This window comes from Trichoderma evansii (assembly GCF_050947405.1).
Source record: "Trichoderma evansii strain SZMC 28006 chromosome Unknown GGI43scaffold_26, whole genome shotgun sequence".
NCBI lineage: Eukaryota > Fungi > Ascomycota > Sordariomycetes > Hypocreales > Hypocreaceae > Trichoderma > Trichoderma evansii.
In genome coordinates this window covers 184,762-200,138 of record NW_028145180.1, presented here as the reverse complement: position 1 = coordinate 200,138, position 15,377 = coordinate 184,762, and the positions used below count along the sequence as shown (strand labels likewise).

Below are 15,377 nucleotides of genomic sequence, written 5' to 3'. Positions count from 1 at the left end.
GTTCAATTGAATACTATGTATACAACCAGATAACCCTGTAATATCGCCCACCGAAACGCCTTGCACCTATTAGGCAAGATGCCATCTACCTAGTTGATTATCTATTGCTTACACGGGATTGAAAAGCACATTGAATTGCCCTCCTCTGTGCTTCCATTGCTCTGAAAGGATTCCATGGACTCCCGTCGGTCTCGTACAAATTTAGGCCAGGTGTTGGTCAACACCAAATACTTGATGCTCTTCTCGGCGTCGTCAAAAATAGTTTGGTCGAAGCCGTCCGGAATGTCGCCCCAATACTGAACGGCATCACCGCTGCAGCTGTCGTTTTCGGAAACCGACTTGGGAGCATCAGAAGATGAATCTGTAGAGCCGGGTTTATTCCACTCGGGGCAGTTGAAGGGTGTTGCGGGATTGATCGCTTGCTTTTCGCCATACATGGAACGCGCGGGCTCTTCAAAGACTGATGCGAGTTTCTTGAGTTCTACCGATGAGATGTTGATTGGGAATGCAGCGTCGGTGGCGCTGATATACTCCGTGTAGATGCGCAAAGCGCGGTTGAATCGCTCTCGGACCAGCTGCCGCCTGGTCTCTTCAGACACGTCGCCATTGCGATTACGAACCGTGGCGGGAAATGACGATCTCCATTCTCCGACGCTCGTTAAGAATGCAATGTTCTCTCCAGAGAAATCTCTCAGTGCGGAGAATTGTTGCAAAGGCTCGGGGTTCCTTGCTAGCACATATTCAAGAGCACTCAGCGTCAGAATAGATTCGACGGAAGACGTCTTGACAGAGCTGTTGGTGGACTTCCACCCCGTTTTGATGGACTCTATGATTGTCGATTTGGATTTGAATGAACGGATGGCTTTGCCCAATGTCTTGTTATTCTCCCACTGGGCGATCGTGTTCAATGTCTCTTGACAAAGGGCTTGGTGACACAAGACTTCCCAGCACGGTAAGAAAACGGTGAATATTTCCATCAGCCAAATAGAGAGAGCAATCCTATGAGACACTGGTCAGATATTTCTTTTCTGAGAGGTGGCATGCGCTTCTTAAAACTTACCATTGAGGAGGGATCCAGTATTGATTAACTACTTCCATGCCTGGGACGTAAAGAGCAATGAGCCACATGGGCGCTGCATGAAGCCTTTGTATCCGTCAGTAAAAACGCTCATGGAGGCAAACGAGTTTTATCACCGCAACTGACCCAGAAATCGCACACAAAATGGTCTGAGTTCGCCATCCTTGCGTGTCATGAATATCTCGTGCGCGCCACAGCGTGAGAGGCGCAACAATCCACGCCCAGAAGAACTGCCAGAAGATAGAAGGCGTCCTATCCTCACTCCACATTAGTATGCAAACGTAGCCATCGGCGACGATTCAATCGAAAACTCACCACTCCCAGCCTCGGCCCATCTGAACCTTCTGCTCCATCTCAGTCCCATAAACCTCGGTGCCTGGGATGCCCCAAGAACTATGCCATTTCCGGGAGATGAGGTACATGAAAATTGCCATGAATAGCTGCGATGAACATTGTTAGCTCGTGGTGTGTCAAACTTAAAAACACAGCCCTACGAGTAAGAATGTGCGGATAGGCTGGACTCACCTGGAAGAACATTCCAGAGCTGACTAGAATGACAGCCTTGGCTGAGTGGTCAAGTTCCCGAAAGCGCCCGAGAATGCCACCCGTTTTGTTGGACTTGTACGAAATTGAGGCATTGAGAATATCAGCCTTGTCGATGAACTTCTTCTGGCGCTGTGCGACATGAAGAAAACGGGTGTTTGAAGCGTGGAACAGGCCAATACCCAGAGGCAGATATGTGCCCATGATCCAATACTGCGTATCTCCAGGATAGAGTGGCCCAAAGACATAGCCAAGCTGCACAGATGCCCAGTAGAGATGAAGGAACAAGATGGAAGACAGCGATAGCCAGATGCCCCGAATCTTTAGCATCGACATCTGGCGATGGCGGATTAAGAAGCCCATACCACAGAGCAACAGCAAGGTCCAGGTCGTTGCCCAGCAAATCCACCATATGCCAACACCATTAATCCTTGGCCTGGGTGTAGAATCAGCCGTGAGACCCAGTTCGGAGCCCATAGTGGCGATGGCGGCCGGGAGCAAGCGAGCGAAATTGAAGATTTGCAAGGAAGCTAGATCTAAGAGCTCGGGTGGCACGAAGATAAAAGAGAGTGGTTGAACTGATCTACTCGCGGCTCACTATTTGCAAACGCGATCTGTGGGTCGCTGTGAGCGGAAAGGAGAGAAAAACAGTTGGAGCTCGGGACAGCAATTGATCAAGAGCAAAATATGAGGACGGGAGGGAGAGTTTTAATCTCGGGCAGGATGTTGACTGTCTGTGTTGTGGATCGTGACAGATCCCTTTCCATAGAACTGGTGACTTGGAGCTGAATGGGTTGAGACGGGGGCGATTCGAGCACAAAAGGGGTGTTGGTTCATCCAGAATCCGGGTCGGTGTGGTTCGCCCTCTCGCCATCTCGCCCCCATTCGAGATGTGCATTCTCATGCATTAAGCTGTTGGTTCATTGGGAAGATCTTTTTCTCCTTCTACTCATCTTTTGCGCTACCGCCCGCCGCTACGGCCTCATGGCGCTTAAATGAGACTCATCCACGAGGCTAATGATGATATTATTCTCTCTGGATCTTACTGGTATTGGAATAATGAAGCACAATTCCACGTGCTTTTTTGCCGGTCCCGCGATGATCGGCCGCCGGCCACGTCCAACATCCCTTGAATGACCCATTGCTGTATCCCTACTAACCAAGCCTTCCCGCTATAGCCAGAGAACGAGAGATCCAAGCTCCCGAGATCTTGTCAAAAGCTATCCATGAGCTTGTTTCTAATGAGCTGTTGGGGGCGAAAACCGCCTTGAAACATACCACAATATCGGGCCAAGAGCCCTTGCATGCACTGCGACATAAATCACCTCCCTTGCTTCGATAATAACATTAATGTTTCTTACGACTGGAGCCTGTTATGACGGTGAAAGGTCATCATACAACCAAAATCCTATGCTTGGATACATGTTCCCATTGTCATTTTGTATACCTCATATGCACTGCGATATATGCATGTTCTTTATGTGTGGGGGACAAAAAACCATGCGCTTGGAATCATGTAGAACGCTGACAGTAAGGTGCAAGATTTGGTTCAATGCACGAAGGCTGCGCCAGATATAGGAGTTCAATCCATACTATAATTGGAGGATAGAAGATAGGAAAACTGTCCTATTCGCTTATGTTATAGCCCATTTAATTACAGCTACACCGCCTTGTTCTCTGGGTCATACTTGGACTTTAAAGTATGCAGGTGGGTATTTAAGAAGTTAATAGTTTTGCAAAAGCCTCGTTCAGCCCAGGTTACTAGTACAGTACGCCGTCATCTCTCGAGCTCACCTGACTCTGTATGCCGCAACCAGGTCATGACCTTTTAATTCCTCCAACATGAGACTTACAGTAGTTGAATTGCCATGAGAGGTTAGTGACCCCCATATAAAAGACTAATGTGATACGGCTGACCCTTCGCTATAAGAGACACTAGTGAGCAGATGTGGTGATAGCCTATCTCGTCACGTCACGTCCCGTCCCGTCACATCAAGATATCTCAAAAGTGGCGCTACTAATCTCAAGGAAGTGGAGAGAGGCTACCACCACTTGCAAGGATAGCGGTGCGGACGATATCATGGAATAATACTACTCACTGCAAAACGTCTGTAAATTGCCTACGTTGCATATGTTCAGGGATGATAGCAACCGCCGTTATTGTTTGGTTTATATACTTCCTGCATAATGTCACAGCTCACGCTGGTTTCCCGGTCTTGGTAAATAGCCACTATTATCAGCCAATAATGTCCAACTGCTAATATCGAGATGCCGTTATTACTGTTTTCCTGGACGGTCTCGGGGAACGGCCATGGTATAGCTCTCAAATGAGCTCGAGAAACATTTCGACGATCTTTGTCATACATATGACTGTTTTTTGCTGCAATAAAATCTCACCGCGATATATCCGCTTTATCTCGGAACGCGGTAATACGAGAAGCCGTTCCCTAAAGCTCTGAGACATGCATATCCTTGCATTAAACACAATGCACTAATATTGCTTGGTGGCTACGATATGCAAGCGTATAAATCTTGATCAAGCCTTAGCCGTTCATAGCATCCATTTTAATACTTGTCATGAATGGCAGGAGAAATGTTGGTGCCGTTGCCATATGCAAGGGATGTCAAGCTTTGAGCCGTCTCTTGGCACTGAATGAAGCTAATTTCCCAACTCGTGCTCCTATTGGCGCCATCTCTTGCATATATCACCGAAAACTAAGCCTGCATGTATGTCTGAGTATCTTCATTTCACTGGTACGAGTTCATACTAAGAAATTTACGAATCTCGCATGTAATTGTACATTGGATAGCATTGTATATGAAGGTAGGTACACAGAGATACCGAATGTGTGGATAAAAGCTATACTGCAAATACCTCTCGTGCTGGGAATAATACATGCAAGCTACTCAAAGCAAACGCTATATAAATGGCTTCTTGGAATATCATCACCTCTGCAATGAGAGGAAACAAATTATAGCGTTTTGTGCTTCAGAAAAGCTCTTCATTAACAAAAGATAGCACGCGTAACGCGCCATATCGATAGTTCATCCGCCGGCCTAGACGAAGCAGATCGCCGATCTGCACATCTAGTATGCAAATGGCACTCTTCCAATGACTGCTGTTTGCGATGGTCTGTGTAGCACTATGGAGATATCCTGGGCCAAGCTACGTAGCACTAATCACTCTTGATGCAGGGCAGCATTTGGCGTTGCCTTTGGCGATGGAACCAACAGCCACGTTATGGCTGTCGTGGCAAGTAAAGCAACCAAGATTGGCTGCAATACCTTGACGCCGGCGTTGGCAGAAACCACACCTGTAATAATTGGGAAAAGCGAGCCACCCATTTGAGCAAACACAAACACTAATGGCAGGGCGGTGGAGCGTATCTCGGGCGGGAATAGCTTTGATCCAAGAGAAATGCCCTTTTGCGGCAGAGTTAGAGAGCACGAATTTAAACAAGAGACAAAATTGGCACCAGAGACTTACGGTAGCAAATAGTGGCCCCGTAAAGAAGCCGATGAAGCTGACTGCGATGGAAGCAGCGATGATATTCGGAACCCTAAACGTTTCAGTACAAGCCTGGCCAGCATATTAATCTGAGAGGGGCGAAGAAAGAACTCACAACCAGAAGATCAGCTGGAAGACAAACGCTGCAACGATATAACCAAATACCACTCGGCGCTCGCCATATCTATGCGTCGGCTCTGCCAGCAGTAGCCGTCCAAGCAGAGCGCCGCCACTAAATCCAGCAGGGACGAAACCCATTTGTGATAAATCGCCGTGGCGTACTCTGACCAAGTACTCCACAACCCACCCGCTGGCCGTCAGAACTGAGCCGAGGTAGAAGAAAAAGAAAAGACTAAGCAGCCAAACACTTAATGTGCTGATGGTCTTTCTGATAAGCTGAGTCGCGTTCTTGTTCCTGGATGTTGCTTCAGCGCTTTGATCCATGCTTGGGCTCTCATGATTGTCGCTTGCAGTAGTCTTGCGCACAAACCCAAGGGTATCTCGGAATGCGATGCAAGTCAAAGCAAGATTAACAACTCCCAGTCCCAAAGGAAACGTGTAATACAAATACCACCGAGAAACCTGTCCCGATGACGCGACGGCAGTAGAGACAAATGGCCCAACCAGGCATCCAGCCGTATACATGGCATGAATGAATGCTAACCAGCGGTGAGACGATTTAACGCCAGCAACATATGAATTTGCGTGCGTGTCTTGGAAAGCCTGCCCGATGCTCACGAACCAAAAAGTTACAACAAAAAGCCCAAATGGAGGATCCCAAGATCTGAGAGCATGGGCGATAATTTGGAATAACGCCCCGAGGGCAAGCATCGCGCCGAGGTTGAGATACTGGCAGAGATGCGTGTTGGCAAAGGCTGCAAACAGCCAGCCGAGAAAATTGGCGCCATACCTACATAGATCATTTCGCGTCAGTGATGCAGCATCGCCACTGAAGCCATGCAACGTGTGCCACTTACACGCTTGATACAATTGCTGTACTAATATTGTACTCGCGGATAACATAGGGTATCAATGCTCCAATGCTGCCATCATTGGTACCAGCCACGAAAAAGGAGAATCCCGCGCTGATCAGTCTCAAGTACGCCAACTTACCAATGCCCTCACTTGGCCCTTCCTCTGGCTGCGTCTCACGAGGGCCAGCTTCCTCATGGCTACCCTGAGCTAAATGAGTAAGCTCAATTGCACTCTCGACTACAGTCTCGGTTGCAGTGATGGCCATTTTCGAGTCTCATGAACTGTACTGTTGGTGAGAATAGACTGGAAGTCTGAGACGCTCACCGAGTCTCTCCTCTAGCCACCTTAAATAATGGCAGATCTTTGGTGCATGCGAGAAGCAGCAAGTGATGTACGCTTAAACTTTTAGACTGCGCGCGGCTATTTCTCCGAAGCATAACGTAACTCCCCGCATGCCCCGGAGTAACTAGCATTGGCACCACCCCAAAATAGGTATTGAGGAGACGCGTCGTAGCATATTTCTCCGCAGGAGTTCGGTACAGGTGAAATAGATTGAGTGATCAATTCATCACCTGGCTCTTATTACTTGAGCGCTTAGTGCCTGACATGGCAGACTAAGCTGGGCGGCCTTCACCTCGGGGAGTGTCGGAAATAAGCGTGTTGTAGGCTCTTAAATAGGAAGCAACTCGCCGCAATTGCTCTAAAACAACAGTTAGTGTCAGAAAATGATCAAATATTATTGAAAAGATTCGGGTAGCGGCAATCCAACGGGTAATAACATACTCTATAACGGCGGTGTAGAGTACCAATTCACTGGGCTTTTGAGATAAGTTAATAATAGATGAGGATGGCGGAGAACGAAGAAAAAAGTAGCCGTAAGTGTAGAACACTGACCTCTAAAATGGACTTTGATGGTTGTTTGCCGTTTCTGTCCAGGAATCGCATGTATTCATCAAGGATCAATAAGATTTTGCCATCAGTCTGTTGAGTTCTGGAATTGGACACTTTTGGCTACTGTGCCGCATCCATTGTGACGATAGAAACTGATTCCAAATACAGAGTATCTTTGCAGAAATCAATCAATGCGCCAAGGAATTTTTGGGTAAAGAAAAGAGGAATTGTTATTCAACGACCCAGTTTCGTTATACAACACCACAGCTATAGTTAAAACTACTGGCTCTACTGCTTCTACTGGCTCTACTGGCTCTACTGGCTCTACTGGCTCTACTGGCTCTACTGGCTCTACTGGCTCTACTGACTCTACTACTTTTAAGTGTTGTATACATCTTAAATATATATATGTGAGTGAACTGACCAGTCATTCAATTACAAAGGGGGTGCTGGATAACGAAACTGGGGTATTGAATAACAATTTCCAAGAAATGGCTCTCCGCCAGTAAAGTTAGATTTCTTCAAGCCAGCGTGTTTGAGGAGCAACAGGCCCTTTTTGGCATTCTCTGTACTCTCAATATGCGATGTAGTCGCTGTATGGAAGCAGAATAGACACTCTTTATTGCATTTTCGAGCGAAATGGTAATTCACAGAGATTGGTATTTGACCAGTGCGGACTCTGCCTTTAGTATAGACTAAGATGATCAGAAGTACAATGAGAAGGTATACAGATGCAGCCATGTTTTAGATTTAATGTGAGACTGAGAGAATTTGAGGCGGTCTGCGTGTGAATGAGAGATGGAAAGAGCGAAGCAGCTGGCCACAGGCGGCGCTTTACTTTCTTTTAAGGAGCATAAATACACCCTCCTAATGTAGCACGAAACAACATCTTCCCACACACAATACAACAGTAACGCAAAATATTCTCCGGTTTGACTCCTATTGCAAACCACACACTGCAGAAGTCTTAAATTATGGACCCAAAGGCAGAGGGAATAATCTTTGTGCTCGGTATGTAAAAGCCAATCGTGCGCAGTTACCTCAATGGCACTGACAAGCTTTCTCTAGGCTCTCCAGGAGCGGGAAAGGGTACCCTCTGCGCCATGCTTTCGAAGTCATATGGCTTCAAGCACCTTTCTATTGGAGACCTTCTACGACAAGTCGTTAAGTCTCCAGACGCGGACAAGACCGTTGTAGAGCAAGTACGCCAAGAAGAGCTCGTTACTACAAGTCTACTCTTTCAAATTTTGAAACCTCATATCGAAGAAGGAGGCACTATCATCTTGGATGGCTTTCCCCGGCGTCTAGATCAAGCCAAAGAATTCGAGAAAGAGGTATGAATTGCGAGCGTACACTTAGTTCTGGGGACGTCGCTGATATATTCATAGTTTCAACTCCCTACGCTTGTTTTATTCTTTAATTGCCCAAAGAATTTAGCCGAGAATCGTGTGGTAAATCGAAATCATGGTCGCGAAGGAGACAACATCGAGACGTTCAGAAAGAGATATGCCGAATTTATGAAGCTCAATCCCCCGCTAGTTCATCATTATGAACAGATGGGAAAGCTCATCACGGTAGGTGATAAGGCACGACATTTACACAAATCGTGATCTATGGCTTCTAATTCTATGATAGGTGGATACTCAAGATCTTACTCGTAGATCTTATAAAATACTCATCGAATTGTTGCAGGCCAGATGGGAATGGGCTTCTTTAGCCTGTATTTAATATGTCACGGTAGATGGGATTACCTGAGAATGATACATAGCTCCCATCCCTGTTTCTATCAATAAAGGAGGATGAGACTTCATAGCGCCTCATCAAGATTAGGTACTTGTAAATGATGTTATCTAGTCGCACAAGTCATGTGAGCTGCAAGTCGTAGAGAAAAGGGTAACAGTGGCTGGATAGCCACAGCTTTAATTTCCGAAGTCGAGAAGAATCTCCTATTCATGTTCTACTTATAGGCCTAATATATCTTGTGCTACATCTCATTTTCGCCTTCAACGTATCCTACCGCCGAATTCGCTCAAAGTAAGCCGTTAGTTTTCCCTTTGGCTCGCCAGGAGAAAATGCCTATGCGTACGTTTTCATGAATTCAATAATCCTTTCGTCCATGATTTGCACTTCTATTTGCTTTTGCTTCTCAGTTGGTACGTTGCCATCCTTGCCAACCAAGATCTTTTGCAGCTCGATTTCACCAACCTGGTGACCAAAGTCCATTGTATCAAGGACAACATGGAATTCGTCGTCTGCCACCCAGATTTCACGTATAGTGGAGAAGGTGGCAATAGGATGCAGACCGAAGTTTACGGCTTCTCCCTCGTCTATTCTAGTGGTGCGTTTGATGTATGCCGCAATGTCATCAATGCTGCTGAGCTCTTCAAATCTCGAGTTTGTGAAGTTTCCACCCTTTTTAATTTTTATTTGCCACTCTCCGTCTCTGTTTCTCATCCACGCTCCAGCTGTAGAGAGGGCATTAGACTTATCGTAATAAGAGTCGCATATTATCTGTTTAGGCAGCCTCCGTAGATTTTTGAAGTGAGGAAGTCCCCCAAATTGAGTCAGCTCACGGACTGCGAGAGAGTGGAATTTTCGCTCTACTTCCAGTACGTGAGTAGATTTGGCTAGTTGTCGGAAAGCCATGAGTGTATAAAGATCGGTAGTTCTCTTTGTATTGAGTGTATCGGTTAGCAGGCCATCTATCCACATGAAGCTTGATGACTGAATTTTACCGTATTACAAAGCTTTTAGAGCTTAGCATTCACTGCTTTTAGCGTGACTACTGGTTGAAGAATAAACCGCAGTCGGCGAGCAAGAAAATGATTCAAGTTCCACAAGATAAAAGCAGCAAACGGCGGTAAAGCGTGAATTGAACCCCATGGCCCGTGCACAAGATCAGATAAAAATTTAACAAACGAATCTGCACACTTTCTTAGTCATTGTAAGCGTGAGGCAAAAGTGTGTGTTGTTGCTTGTTTTGATAAATTTCCATTGGCTTTATATGGTGTTATATATGGGTAAATTGTGAGACCGGCGTTGTTGGAGCTATTCCGGACACTGCTTAGTGAAAAATGGTGTGACTGCTTGGAGGCAATGAATAATATACCAAAGTCATGGCTAAGGTTCTGGCTGGAGAAGCTTAAACATGTAGATGGAGATGAGAACATGTAAGCGGCCAAGATACTCGTATTAATAGGGAAATATTATTCAGCATCCCAGTTTCTTTATCCAGCACCCCGGCCGTGATTTAACAAGGCAGTCAGCACACTAAGAAAAATATTCAACCACTAGATAATAATTAAAGCAATAGAAGTAGTAGAGACAGTAGAGACAGTAGAGATAGTAGAGACAGTAGAGACAGTAGAGACAGTAGAGACAGTAGAGACAGTAGAGACAGTAGAGACAGTAGAGACAGTAGAGACAGTAGAGGTAACAGAGGCAATAGAAGCAATAGAAGCAATAGAAGCAATAGAAGAAGGTTAAAATACCAGCGTGTAACTAAAGTATATGTCCACAGGTAGTAAAATAAAATAACATCAGCCTGCATATATGTAATATAGAGCTGTATGCTTATGGCTGCAAGAGTCCCTATTTTTTTTTTGTCTTCCTCTTGCCCAGGCACTAAAAGCACGTTAACCACTTCTCCGCTAAGATTAGGCGCCGGAGCCTTTCGCACGACGCTGCAATCCTTAGCTCTACCAAAATCGGGGCCGTTGACGACCCGCTAGACAGTTGCTTCTGCACTCGGCAAGTTGAAGTCGACGTCTTTCTGATTTTCTTTTTCTTTTACAATAAAAAATTGCTATTACAGGCATATTTATACATTTCGAGAATGCCTCTCGGCCAAGTCGTGAGAAGGTGAAAAAGAGGAGAGGCGACAGCCATCACCAACTACAGTTTCCTCCAGACTAACGGCCGTGGCTCTGCCGGGATCCCCTTATGGGGCCGCACGGTCGGAAAAGACAGGCGAGCAGCCATTCGCGCGTTTCAAAAAGGAAATCTTCAAGAGAAACTCTTGAAGAACGGGTCTGGCCGGGGATTGAACCCGGGACCTCTCGCAAGCAAGCTGTAGGGTTTTCCCTAAGCGAGAATCATACCACTAGACCACCAGACCGAGGAAGTCGATGGCCAGGTAGGACCGTAATCAGCTCATCAAGATTTGTAACTGGATGACGATGGAAAAAGAAAAGACACAAAGTCGAAGTAGAATTACCATCGATTTTTTGCTCTGTCTTCTTCGACGGCGTCACGATCTAACACCACAACAAGCTTTCCGGTTACATTTCCCTGTCTTGCATCGGCCAACACCGTATTCACCGACTCAATGCCCTCATACACAGTTGTCTTGACCTGGATCTTGTGTTTTAGCACAAAATCGATCATTTCCCGAAATTCTCGTTGGCTTGATATCATTGAGCCCTGGAAATGAAGATCTTTGAAGATAATCGCACCAAAGTCAAACGAAACTCGTGGAGGCTGTGCAACTTGTATAATCGTCCCGTGACGCCGAGTGATTGTGCATGCAGTATCACATGCCGTATCATGGTCTGACAAGACAATGGTAGCTTTAACTTTGTCATCGCCAATGAATTCTGTTATGGCGGCAGCCAACTCATCGATTCCTTTGCGAGCATCAAGCACTAGCTGAGCTCCACACTGCCCAGAGAGCTCGAGGGCTTCATCGCGGGCATCGACGGCAACCACGTTAACGCCAGATTTGACGGCAAATTGGATAGCAAGATGACCTAATAATATATATTAGAAACACGATCTAAATATATAGATGCTTCGGGATAGTCACCCAAACCGCCCCCCGAACCCACAATGCCAATCCATTCTCCGGGATGACAATTTGCTACTCGCAGTGAACGAAAAGCAGTTGCACCGGCACAGGTCAGAGGTGCTCCCGTAACAAAGCTCATAGAATCAGGAAGAACAACTGCAAAACGAGCATCGACGACGGTATAATCTGCAAACGCTCCAGGAAGACCGACGCCGACTCCCTTGATGAAACGACAATACTGACGCTGCTCAATGGGGCCTTTACAATCGGCACATTCTCCACAAGGGTTACGACATCCAAGGGTAGCAATGCGATCACCAAGTTTGAAGCCAAGAGCAGCCGCGTCCGAACCTAGACCAACCACCGTTCCAGTAGGCTCGTGGGAGCCGGCGTAGTCTTTCGGCGTGTCCAACATCCTTCCATCAAGTACCATCATATCCGTATGACAAAATGATGCGGCAGCAACTCGAATCACGATATCGTGGCCTTCGACAGCTTCGGGTAGCGGAAGGTCATCTCGGATCTCATATGGCTTGTGAAAATTGGCCACTAGGGCTGCTCGCATTGCCAGGGGCAAATCTGGGAGAGTCGCAGAGGCCATCTAACTCTTATTAGTGTTTTTTTTTTTTGTAAATAGAATTTTAATAGCAATGTTCCCGAAGAACTGGAGATATCTTGCCTCTATTTGTATTCTCACTTGCAGGGAAACTAGGTATGGTGCAATTGCGCTACGCTTATGTGTGTATTCTCCTTTGCGTGAAGCGTGGAACAACCTTTCTAATATAGTTTCATTAGTTTCAAATATCGAAGAAGCACCAAATGGCGATGGAAGTTTTTTATCTCAATCTTCAGCTGATAAATGCTCACCATAAAGTAAATCATCACTGATGTCACAAAGCAGCCCCTCAAGGCCACATTGTGTTGTGATTGGTCTCATCTCACTGCATCTGATCTGATCAGCTCCATTTCTTTGGCTCCCGGTCAGACAACAAAAGCCTATTAACACCGAAGAGAGGGGCTTTATTTGGTGGCAAATTCCGAATATGAGCATGTCCGAAGAGACCAGAATGTAACATGATATTTCAGGCAACAAATAATCGCTGTTATGGAGATGTATAATACGTTATTAAGCGAAGATATCGCCTTCACAAGACTTCAGGAGATGGAGAATAGCACCAAGGTGAAACAACCCCTTTATACTACTTATGCCTAACTCAGTTCGTACTTTTCCATGTACTCGACAGCATGGATCAATCATCACTGGTAGCTTTTGAACAGGACATTCGCTGCATCTCCATATGTCGTCGTCATAGTTTCACGAATAGCCTCTGCAATACGCTCGTTCCCCTCTGATGGACGAACATCATGAACACAGTGGCCCAATCCCATTGCGGCAAGCGTACCTAAAACACAAGCTCTACTGTTAGGTAATTGTTTAATTAGCCAGTTTAATATTCGCAATTGTCCCACGAAGCGACCATCGCCAGGAAGAAACATCATTCCATTGCTGATTGCTAAAGGATTTGGGTAAGAATTATGGACTGTTGTCGTAGAAAAAGTCTCGCTGTTGTCGGAACTTGATGATCTAATTGGTGATTCGGATATTTTGGCAGTGTTAATGTTCCAAGACGCCGCTGTTGCCATATTCTCGCTGGACTCTGGATATGTGGAGAAAAATGGTGCATTGTAAATGTCAATCGCGTCTGGAGCACGAGCAGCCCTGGCAAGATTTTTTCGCATCCGCCCTATCCAAATGAGGCCCGTTAAATACAGGGCCGCTTCCTGCATCAAAGCAAAGGTTTGGGCGTTTGCTTCAGGCTCTTTGTCAGTATCATTTTCCAGTCCAAAAAGAACATCTAAACTGGCAGCTGTGTCCAGTTTTGAGCCATAAAATGGTTCATCGCTGACTTCAAAGAGTGCCCAGTCAAGTATGTTTTGTGCGATAAGATGATTGTCTTGAAGCCAGTGATATCGCCACGCGAGTAGGTCCAAGTAAATAGATTCTACTTGCTGCTGTAAATCAGGTATAGAGTTTGGTGTCTCCTCTCGAATTATACTTGTATCACCCGCGACCCATCGAAAACGTTCATTTTGAATATCGTCCATCTTCTGGATAACTCCGGGAATGTCGGATATTATATCAAGCAGGTTGTTTGTATGTGACTTCATGCCAGGATGCAGCGACCATGGTACCGATTTCCATTTTTCTTCACTGATAAGAGTGTCTTTTCTTTGGACAAGGGCATTTGCAAGCTATTACATGTAATGAGTATGTGGCATCATTCCTGCAGATTTCATGTTCGCATATACTGACCATTGTAAATCTACAAGATTCAAAAACCGGTAACAGTTCCAAGCTCTGAAAATATTGAGGGCCACAATGATTAAGGATAGAAGCTAATCCTCGGTGATGTACGAAGCGAAAGTCAGAATCAACGGTAATCTGGACAATAATCAGCAACACAACTTGGCCACTATTGAACAGACAGTATCGTACTGCATAAGATCCCATGATGGATATAGGCTTGATAAGAGAGGCTAATTCGGATTTCGATGCTGTAATAAGCTTGGATTGCAACTGCTGAAGGATCTTTCCATAGATTCGGCCAGCTCTTGTTTTCAAACCCTCTACTTGGTGATCTCGGCCAAATACGCCATATGCTAGAGCGCGTAGGCTGTCGTAGCAGAGTTCGTCGCTTTGCTGAGCGAGATGCTGGCGCATTGGTGTATCTTGGAGGAGAATGCTGTGTATGTTGATCCAGCTGTAGGCGTCAAAAAAATAGGAGAAAGTGACATTGTCGGTGAACGGCTCTAAACTGGGTTGAATATGCCAACTTGTTAGGCAATGTCGCAATGCCAGCCTTGAGTCTTTTATCTCTGTAGCTGTTATTGAATCCGTCGTTAAGTTGGTAGAGCTATCAGATGGATGATGGTCCCGGCCTTTTTGTTTGCGACACTTGGTACGGCCGTGATGCGAAATGGTCTCATGCGTCTTGGTTGGGGCATTGACTGGATAAGAATTGGATTGGCTTATTTTGACGAAACTCTGGTGACCCGGTTGTGTTCCCAAGCCCAGCCCGTGGGATTCGATCCGCAGGACACGGTCATACCCAAGGCATTCATATCTTGACTTTTCGCATTGACTACATACGGGCTTGTTGACGTCACACTTGATTCGACGGCGCCGACACGTGTGGCAACTTTTTGAACTGAGCCCACGCCCCATCGTGTATAAGCAACTTGAAGCTTTCAGAACTTCACAAGTGCATGGCGCAGCGCCTCTTATAAGTCCATCACGTGTGGCGGCATCCCCACCAGTGCCTTAGGCGCAGATCTCCAATCTTTAGCGGCATGCTATGCCGATAGCCTGGGAAGAGACCCGTGTCTCCACGACTGAATCCATGTATATTTCTGGTAAGCGTTGAAGATGGAAGCATCAGGGAATGCGTGATGAATGCCATACTCAGCGCCGTCTAAATCGAAACAGCCGGCATGGATGATATGATATATTGTAGCGCTGTTCGACGGCCGATGATATTGATCTCTACTATCTGTGAATAGTACTGCCAAATCCCTGGCTATGATTTGTATCAGCT

At 46.0% G+C, this 15,377-nt stretch overlaps 7 protein-coding genes and 1 non-coding gene across 8 annotated transcripts; 2 read left to right on the top strand and 6 right to left on the bottom strand.

The window, feature by feature from the left end:
- Nucleotides 1-67: 67 nt before the first annotated feature.
- On the bottom strand, nucleotides 68-2,213 carry GGI43DRAFT_219525 (uncharacterized protein). The gene is made up of 5 exons (XM_083200330.1): nucleotides 1,604-2,213; nucleotides 1,394-1,518; nucleotides 1,205-1,330; nucleotides 1,061-1,144; nucleotides 68-999 (listed from the first exon to the last, which is right to left on the bottom strand). The coding sequence occupies exons 1-5, from the start codon at nucleotides 2,096-2,098 to the stop codon at nucleotides 102-104; spliced, it is 1,728 nt and encodes a 575-aa protein (XP_083056507.1). The 5' UTR covers nucleotides 2,099-2,213; the 3' UTR covers nucleotides 68-101.
- Nucleotides 2,214-3,662: 1,449 nt separating this feature from the next.
- On the top strand, nucleotides 3,663-4,397 carry GGI43DRAFT_415837 (uncharacterized protein). Its single transcript, XM_083207198.1, has 2 exons — nucleotides 3,663-3,836; nucleotides 3,903-4,397. Exons 1-2 carry the CDS (start codon nucleotides 3,763-3,765, stop codon nucleotides 4,078-4,080), a joined length of 252 nt encoding a protein of 83 aa, XP_083056506.1. The 5' UTR covers nucleotides 3,663-3,762; the 3' UTR covers nucleotides 4,081-4,397.
- Nucleotides 4,398-4,408: 11 nt separating this feature from the next.
- On the bottom strand, nucleotides 4,409-6,558 carry GGI43DRAFT_415835 (major facilitator superfamily domain-containing protein). Its single transcript, XM_083207197.1, has 4 exons — nucleotides 6,107-6,558; nucleotides 5,245-6,039; nucleotides 5,109-5,181; nucleotides 4,409-5,044 (listed from the first exon to the last, which is right to left on the bottom strand). The coding sequence occupies exons 1-4, from the start codon at nucleotides 6,367-6,369 to the stop codon at nucleotides 4,802-4,804; spliced, it is 1,374 nt and encodes a 457-aa protein (XP_083056505.1). The 5' UTR covers nucleotides 6,370-6,558; the 3' UTR covers nucleotides 4,409-4,801.
- A 1,411-nt stretch (nucleotides 6,559-7,969) lies between these two features.
- On the top strand, nucleotides 7,970-8,656 carry GGI43DRAFT_430588 (nucleoside monophosphate kinase; the record flags this gene model as incomplete). Its single annotated transcript, XM_083209274.1, has 4 exons — nucleotides 7,970-8,006; nucleotides 8,064-8,329; nucleotides 8,384-8,573; nucleotides 8,631-8,656. 4 exons carry the CDS (start codon nucleotides 7,970-7,972, stop codon nucleotides 8,654-8,656), a joined length of 519 nt encoding a protein of 172 aa, XP_083056504.1.
- A 295-nt stretch (nucleotides 8,657-8,951) lies between these two features.
- On the bottom strand, nucleotides 8,952-10,152 carry GGI43DRAFT_415833 (CYTH-like domain-containing protein). Its single transcript, XM_083207196.1, has 2 exons — nucleotides 9,731-10,152; nucleotides 8,952-9,665 (listed from the first exon to the last, which is right to left on the bottom strand). Exon 2 carries the CDS (start codon nucleotides 9,639-9,641, stop codon nucleotides 9,072-9,074), a length of 570 nt encoding a protein of 189 aa, XP_083056503.1. The 5' UTR covers nucleotides 9,642-9,665; nucleotides 9,731-10,152; the 3' UTR covers nucleotides 8,952-9,071.
- An 870-nt stretch (nucleotides 10,153-11,022) lies between these two features.
- On the bottom strand, nucleotides 11,023-11,112 carry GGI43DRAFT_t195. The gene has a single exon. It is a non-coding gene; the product is annotated as a tRNA-Pro (tRNA).
- Nucleotides 11,113-11,189: 77 nt separating this feature from the next.
- GGI43DRAFT_219472 (GroES-like protein) lies at nucleotides 11,190-13,151 on the bottom strand. The gene is made up of 4 exons (XM_083200328.1): nucleotides 12,649-13,151; nucleotides 12,461-12,558; nucleotides 11,800-12,382; nucleotides 11,190-11,743 (listed from the first exon to the last, which is right to left on the bottom strand). The coding sequence occupies exons 1-4, from the start codon at nucleotides 12,830-12,832 to the stop codon at nucleotides 11,208-11,210; spliced, it is 1,401 nt and encodes a 466-aa protein (XP_083056502.1). The 5' UTR covers nucleotides 12,833-13,151; the 3' UTR covers nucleotides 11,190-11,207.
- On the bottom strand, nucleotides 12,936-15,167 carry GGI43DRAFT_219439 (Zn(II)2Cys6 transcription factor domain-containing protein). Its single transcript, XM_083200327.1, has 3 exons — nucleotides 14,279-15,167; nucleotides 14,096-14,224; nucleotides 12,936-14,034 (listed from the first exon to the last, which is right to left on the bottom strand). The coding sequence occupies exons 1-3, from the start codon at nucleotides 15,005-15,007 to the stop codon at nucleotides 13,039-13,041; spliced, it is 1,854 nt and encodes a 617-aa protein (XP_083056501.1). The 5' UTR covers nucleotides 15,008-15,167; the 3' UTR covers nucleotides 12,936-13,038.
- Nucleotides 15,168-15,377: the final 210 nt, after the last annotated feature.

Coding starts and splice junctions, on each gene's coding strand:
- GGI43DRAFT_219472 (XM_083200328.1), bottom strand. CDS start 12,832: ATGCTCATATTCGGAATTTGCCACCAAATAAAGCCCCTCTCTTCGGTG. Junction 12,383..12,460: donor AAGTGAGAATACAAATAGAG/GCAAGATATCTC, acceptor AATAAGAGTTAG/ATGGCCTCTGCGACTCTCCC. Junction 11,744..11,799: donor GGGTTCGGGGGGCGGTTTGG/GTGACTATCCCG, acceptor ATATATTATTAG/GTCATCTTGCTATCCAATTT.
- GGI43DRAFT_415835 (XM_083207197.1), bottom strand. CDS start 6,369: ATGGCCATCACTGCAACCGAGACTGTAGTCGAGAGTGCAATTGAGCTT. Junction 6,040..6,106: donor ACAGCAATTGTATCAAGCGT/GTAAGTGGCACA, acceptor TGATCTATGTAG/GTATGGCGCCAATTTTCTCG. Junction 5,045..5,108: donor CGGGGCCACTATTTGCTACC/GTAAGTCTCTGG, acceptor CTGCCGCAAAAG/GGCATTTCTCTTGGATCAAA.
- GGI43DRAFT_219439 (XM_083200327.1), bottom strand. CDS start 15,007: ATGGGGCGTGGGCTCAGTTCAAAAAGTTGCCACACGTGTCGGCGCCGT. Junction 14,225..14,278: donor CCATCATGGGATCTTATGCA/GTACGATACTGT, acceptor ATTATTGTCCAG/ATTACCGTTGATTCTGACTT. Junction 14,035..14,095: donor AATCTTGTAGATTTACAATG/GTCAGTATATGC, acceptor TACATGTAATAG/CTTGCAAATGCCCTTGTCCA.
- GGI43DRAFT_415833 (XM_083207196.1), bottom strand. CDS start 9,641: ATGGCTTTCCGACAACTAGCCAAATCTACTCACGTACTGGAAGTAGAG.
- GGI43DRAFT_415837 (XM_083207198.1), top strand. CDS start 3,763: ATGATAGCAACCGCCGTTATTGTTTGGTTTATATACTTCCTGCATAAT. Junction 3,837..3,902: donor GCTCACGCTGGTTTCCCGGT/CTTGGTAAATAG, acceptor TGCCGTTATTAC/TGTTTTCCTGGACGGTCTCG.
- GGI43DRAFT_219525 (XM_083200330.1), bottom strand. CDS start 2,098: ATGGGCTCCGAACTGGGTCTCACGGCTGATTCTACACCCAGGCCAAGG. Junction 1,145..1,204: donor ATTTTGTGTGCGATTTCTGG/GTCAGTTGCGGT, acceptor ACGGATACAAAG/GCTTCATGCAGCGCCCATGT. Junction 1,000..1,060: donor TACTGGATCCCTCCTCAATG/GTAAGTTTTAAG, acceptor AGTGTCTCATAG/GATTGCTCTCTCTATTTGGC.